This window comes from Cydia fagiglandana, chromosome 5 (assembly GCF_963556715.1).
Source record: "Cydia fagiglandana chromosome 5, ilCydFagi1.1, whole genome shotgun sequence".
Lineage (NCBI taxonomy): Eukaryota > Metazoa > Arthropoda > Insecta > Lepidoptera > Tortricidae > Cydia > Cydia fagiglandana.
This window is the reverse complement of record NC_085936.1, coordinates 21,796,309-21,803,215: the sequence shown is the minus strand read 5'-3', so window position 1 is coordinate 21,803,215 and position 6,907 is coordinate 21,796,309. Positions and strand designations below refer to the sequence as shown.

At 33.9% G+C, this 6,907-nt stretch overlaps 1 protein-coding gene across 1 annotated transcript; it reads right to left on the bottom strand.

Moving 5' to 3' along the window:
* Nucleotides 1-208: 208 nt before the first annotated feature.
* On the bottom strand, nucleotides 209-2,185 carry LOC134664860 (facilitated trehalose transporter Tret1-like). The gene is made up of 3 exons (XM_063521589.1): nucleotides 2,141-2,185; nucleotides 1,739-1,874; nucleotides 209-1,482 (listed from the first exon to the last, which is right to left on the bottom strand). The coding sequence occupies exons 1-3, from the start codon at nucleotides 2,159-2,161 to the stop codon at nucleotides 209-211; spliced, it is 1,431 nt and encodes a 476-aa protein (XP_063377659.1). The 5' UTR covers nucleotides 2,162-2,185.
* Between the last annotated feature and the right edge of the window lie 4,722 nt (nucleotides 2,186-6,907).

The window sequence follows — 6,907 nt, the reverse complement described above, 5'->3', positions numbered from 1 at the left end:
ACTTTTCATTTAATTGGTTATATTACCGTGAATTTTTGTTTACTTGCTACAAAAAACCCCGCATAAAAATGATTACCGCTTTAAAACTGTAATTTCAAATTTGCCCCAGGATAAAAAAAACATAGGTTAAATTTTTAATTGTTTTGCATGTTACGTATACGTTTTATCAACATCGTAAATAATAATCAAAAAGTAAAAGTATCTTTAGTTATTTACTGTTTAACAACTTTTCTTCGGTATCATTTTGCAACGTAAGTGGAACACCATTAAAATGATGTTCTATTTCTTGCAGAGTCTTTCCTTCTGTTTCCGGCAAGAATATATACAAGTATACAAGAGAACCCGCCAGGCATAATGAATACACTAAAAACGTTCCATATACTTCCATACTCTTGATTAGTGCAGGTGTTACTTTCAATGCTACCAACACTGATACAGAGAAAAATACTCCCGAAACCACAGCCCCGAAACCTTTATGTTCTAAAGGATATACCTCGCCTAGTAATGCCATAATTATTGGCGCAACACCAAGGTTGATAACGACATGATACGTAAACAATAGTGTTAACGGCAACCAGATGCTATCTTCAGGAGCTATGCCTTTAGCTTTTAAGTACAAATACACACAAATAGATACTAACAAAACACATGCCAACCCGCCAGACGTAAATATTATTGTCCGACGGCGATACAATTTCACGATCACACAAGATAATATTCCACAAATACATACAACACCATCCACAGCCAGGACGTAATACAAAGTACTAGTATTATTAGTGGTAAAGGCAGACATGAATCGAACAGCGTAAGCTGAAAATGAATGTCGACCGGAAGATTCTAAAATAACAAAAACAAACAACACGATCAATGAAGGTCTTATAAAATCTTTCTTACCAAGTTTTGATAGGTTTTGTCTAAAGCTGCTTATTTTAGATTTGCCTTTAATTTTACTCAATCTCCGATTCCTTTGCGTTTCCATTAAAAGTAACAATTCTTCTTTAGCCCTATAGCTGTCTCCTCTTAACTGTTGAAACGAGGCTTCGCAGGCTTCATATCTTCCTTTATAAGCCAACCATGCCGGACTTTCTGACCAAGTTAATGTGTTTATTAGAGACAACACTGAGGGTATCAGTCCTATGAGGGCGGTCATTCTCCAGTCATAAAATATACCAACGCAATGGACCAAAAATACACCTAACGAGTAACTTGCTGATTTTGCATTGAGGAATACACCTCTATACTCAGGACTCGAGTATTCTCCGATGATGATGGCAGCAACGAATATTGTTGTCCCGAATGTGAATCCAGACGCCAAGCGGGCTATAACCAGCGCTGTAATATTCTGAGCAAAGTACAGGATCAGGCACGCGATGAGGTTTGGAAGAACAACAGATATGTGAGCTGATTTCCTTCCAAGTATTTGTAGGGTGGGTGCGACCATCAACCCTGATAGCAGAGAAGATATTGCGATCGCAGAGACTGGAATAAAGACAAAATCAATAAGTCAAAAGGCGTATGCGTATTCGTTCGAATGAATGAATAGGAAATGTTGAAAGATCATAAACAAATTGTAAGTTATTTAGAAAACAATGCAGATATCACAAAGGGTAAGTAGGTTGATGTAAACAGTATTTAGTTTTAAATAAATTAAAATATTACCAATAGAATTATTCCAAAGCCTTATGTGTCCAAAGTATGATTTTTGAATAATTAAAAAGGTTTGTCATTAACTCACCCACCCATGACTCTGCTTCTAAGCTCAGCTTTATATCTGATCCAGGCGCCTTTAAATCCCGAAGAAGAATTGTAGTGTAGCCCAGATGATATCCAATAGTTATCAAATTCAAAATAATACCGCACATTGTCCAATACTGAAAGACAAGTATTCAATAAACTTCAAGTCGGTACGTACATAAAACAGAAAAAGAAATTAACATTTTAAATATGTTTTTTTTTATGAAGTTATTTATTTATTCATCTAAAATGTAAAATTATAAAAAAATAATTCAATATTTATCTAAATATATTTGGAATATGAAATATGAAAAAATATCCGCCAAGATACCTACTACGAGTATAGTATAAACCGTTAAATAACGTATTGATCCTGATGTATAAAAATAAATAGAGCATTTACCTGTTTGAATGCAATTGCCATTTTGAGCACTTTAGCAATAAATGTTATAACTTATTCTATTATTAAATATATCAAGATATATCTAACAAAGACAACTAAACAGCTGGCACGACATGAACATAATAATAAATAATCCTTTTACGTAAATATTATTTTTGTAAAATGACATTCTTCTTCGTGTAACTGTGACTAAACTCGTGAGCTATAAATATTTATATTTTACCTTGACGCCATATTAATGCGTAAAATGTATGCTAATTTTCGTTATGCATTATTAACCCTTTATTTGGCTGTGTCCAAAATACTGTACAAAATGTTTGCGAACCTCTTTTTGTATTTTTTTCATAACCAGAATCATTGATACTATCGAGGTCACCCTGTTGAGATCAACTAATATGCAAATTATGTGACCGATTATTTATATTATTATGTTTTAAGTTTTCGCTGCTCCTCGATTGTTTCATTGTTTTGCTTTTAGACGCGACTATCTGAAATTAATTTGTCTCATTTATTTTTGGTCAGAACCTAAATTTATGTACGAATAAATATTTGAATGAGTACAGTTTCAATAAACCTAATGAAAGATATTATGTAGGTATATAAATAGTAAAATAAAATATCAATTTACTATCATCGCTCTAATTGTTTCCGTATAATGGGCAAATTGATTGTCATAGTCGCATGAACGATAGATAATTAATTATTATGGAATTAATTGCACATTTCGGTAGTGCGATGTCACCATTGGAACGTTAATTTAGTCCTCTAGTGCATTGATGTCCTTACCGCTTCGGAAGTGAAAAAGCGTGGTTTTATTAGTTGCTTAGTAGCCGGTTGTCAATAAAATAATTTATAAATTATTTAAATCCATAAAAAATCACAATAAATACTGACAGTTAACACAAACTTATACTGTTGACAATATGAAAAGAATATTTACGTCTTAATGTTGTTAACTAAAATATTTAATTAGTAATTGAACATCTACCAAACAGCATCAAAAATGAGATGGCGAAACGACCTGCAAGCCTATTACGGATCGCTTTATCCACATTTATCCACGTGATAAAACAACTGTCACTTTTTAACTCTGCGGGATAGAAAGAGACGGACACCGATTTATCACGCTGTCACGTAGACAAATACGACCATCATATCCGTACTGGACTCATTCTGAGGCGACTGGCTCGAGCATGCACAAAGCCGTGACGAGTGGCGAAAGACAGGGGAGGCCTTTGCCCGGCAGTGGGACACAATATGTATAGGCTAAAAAAAAAATTAACATCTAAAGAAGAAACAATGGGGATGAGAGGTTTAATCAATTTAATTTACACCGAATCAAATTTAACAAACGGTATTATTTAAAACGTACGTGTATTTTGTTCTTTTTATTCGTATGTAATTTTTTATATTGCGGGGACAAATTTTAATAAACGATCCAGTTCTACTTGTATGTATAAAAAATAATAAGCTTAATAATACTTGTACTGTGCGTGTAGGTACATAGACGACGATAAGTATATAATAAATGGATATACTTTAATACATAGAAACCATAATAGGTGACTCGGGAACAGATATTCCCTTCCCAGAATTCGAACCCGGCGAGGGAACTCGGGAAACCGAGGAGGGCATTGTTGGAGGCAGGGTCACTACCAACTTTGCTATGAGGCCGTTTCAGACTAAGACTTTCCTTTTTAGCAGTTATACTACATTGTTGAGGTATATTTACTATTACAAAATACAAAAAAATACAAAATACAAAATCCTTTATTTCATTTAAATACACGTGGCCATGGTTTAGGGGATGGAGCCGCCCGGTAAGCAAAGAATTGCCTGTGTTGGGAGGCACCGCTCTTCCCTAGGTTAACAACAAACTTTTTATCTAAACATAAATACCTAAAAATATAATTTCTAAAACTAAAATAACAACAATGACCATTTTTAGCTTACACGTTATATGCTTATAATTAGGTGTTAAATTTTAACAGATTTATTTTATTGTAAGTAGCTTAAATATAATAATAAATTTAATGTAAATGCATGTAAAACGCTCGCGCTTGTGCGTGTGTGTGTGTGTGTGTGTGTGTGTGTGTGTGTGTGTGTGTGTGTGTGTGTGTGTGTGTGTGTGTGTGTGTGTGTGTGTGTGTGTGTGTGTGTGTGTGTGTGTATATATATATGACAGAGACTATTCTGTCCGATTGCCATTTTTTATTTGTGTTATTTAGTATTCTAAGATTAGTAGTTTTTCCGTTTCCTCATATGATTTCGTTTTTAGCCACTGAGTAAGGAGCGTTTTGCAATCTCGGTGTGACTTTGAGTGGATGTCTAATTCTTTATTTATTTTATTATATAAATAGACTATTTTAGAGCCTAGGTACTATTTTAAGTAAAAATAATATTTATAGACATACTCATACCTTTTACGAGATGCAAAATAACTTAATTTTGCATTGATAAATTATCTTGAGCTAACTAGCTAATGGAGTGTAAGTAATTAAATTAGTTACTAACACTCAATTAATAATATTGTTTGATTTTATTACCTAATTTGATTATTTATTGGGCACCTATCTTAATAGAACTGTTTCATAGTGAAACTGTCAAAGGATGTATGTAATTCAATAACGCAAGGACTCCCTGCAGGCGGCATGCGGGATGCGGGGCACGACTGCGTGATATGCGATCACGTAGCGACACTCCCGGGCCCTGCTCACTGATAGTTACTGGACCTTGTAGGACAAAATATTATTATAAGTACTTAAAGTTCCGCCGCAGCATCGTAACTAAGAAGATTATAGAAAATAAATTAAGTACCTCAGAATTGTCAATGCTTTAAAAAAACAACGGGTTGCACTACGAGAGTGCCGGCAGAAGTGAAAACTCAATGACATTGTAACAGTTTTTCGATGAGGTCACGTGTCCGTCTTACGTCTTACGCTCTCCCGAGTTTAAATTTTTTTCCTCATCACAAAAAGTGCACAGCGCCGCTAAAGAAGTTTTCACTTCAAAAAATTAATTTCCCTTCCACAAGTTTCATAACCTGTCTGTTCTCATTTCATAAAGTGTTTATTGACATACACACTGGCTTACCTATTGGTACTAATACATGTACATATTAGCACTATAAAGAAAGTCAATTACAGCATGAGAAAATTATTTGGTATTTCATAATTCATAATTCAAAATATTAGCAATTAATTCACAAATACAACTAGAACAAAAACGGATAGGTACCTCTTTCAATCTGAACACGAGTATAGTGGGCAAAGCTAATTATTTTATGACTTTGATTAAGTAATAGCAAAGTTTCAAATCAAATTTAACTTCTAACAATAGATTATTTGAATATCGTAAAATCAACGTCAATGGCATCCATTCACAATTTCAGACGTCCATTGTTAAAATAAAAAGTAGTTTCACAAACAATTCAATCTCACTCAAAAGAACGTTTTGAATAGCTTTCAATAAGTCGGCTTCATCATGCAGTAACATTTTATAAAGCATTGCGCATTTACAAGTGTTGATTTGGATTTTTTCTAATACCTTACCAAACAAAATAACGACAAAATATAAAAGTTTAAATAATTTACAGAGTCGTCTTGTTTTTTAAGGATACTATCTGTTTAGTTTTATTGATTAGTGAGTTTATTTAATTTTAAATGTATGTCATTTTATGTCCCATTGACAACTTACTATTTAACCAATTTACAATCAATGTAAAACACAGGTTTTGGCTTGTACCTGACATAACTCGAAATATAAAAACACTTTTATTTCCCCTCTCCCCCACGTAACCCCTAGTTTTGCGGGTCACTACTTGGCACATTAATCATTTGAGAAACTCCGCAGTCGGTTAAAAATGACCCTCGTTGAAGACGGTTGGGACAGCTTAGTTAACAAGAGAAGGGTGCGAATGTGCGAAAACTTTTCTAAGAAGAACAAACACGATTATATTATATAGCATGTCAGGGCATTTTAGTGGTTTATTATGGAACTAAAAAATTGGGCAAGTGTAGATAGAGAGGTTTGTTAAAAGACCAAGCTTGTTGTTACTATTTTACTAGAAAACTATTTATTTTTCTAAATTTTAGGGCCAGGTCTGGGGATGGCTACTGCTTGAGACTCGTTTCTGTAAAAGGGTTTACATGAAATGAACGAGTCTCAAGGTGTCAACAAAGAAAAAAATAACATTTTCTTGGTCAAACAGGTTCTACTCGTATTTATGAAAACATTCTTTTTTTTATGATATAGGATGAAAACGGGCAGACGAGTCGCCTGACGGTAAGCGATTATTGCCGCCTATAGACACCTGTAACACCAGAGAGGTTGTAAATAAGTGCGTTGCCGGCCTACTTGTCTACACTCTTTCTTTTTATCATTCCACAGTTTAGCTGTGCGAGGCAGGAAAATCCGTGACTTACGCATATTATTAACTTACATTTGTAGACGGGTCTAACGTGAAATTTATTCTATTACCTTTATTTACGTTTTGACACAGGTAACGCATATTATATTCAAGAACATGTGTTTAATTTTTAACACCTTTGCGTGGTAAAATTTTAAACAATGGTAGGTAAATCGTTAAATAAATAAAAAGGCTTCTAGCCCAGATATTCAAATACTTATAAAATCATTGCGTATTCCCCTATCTCGGCAGTAAAAAGTTTCCTATTAAAATTCCGCTCAAGAAATAAATCTAAATTCCACTTAGCCTCATAAAGTAGCAAAAATGTCCGTCCCAAAGCCCCTGGAATTCGATTACGC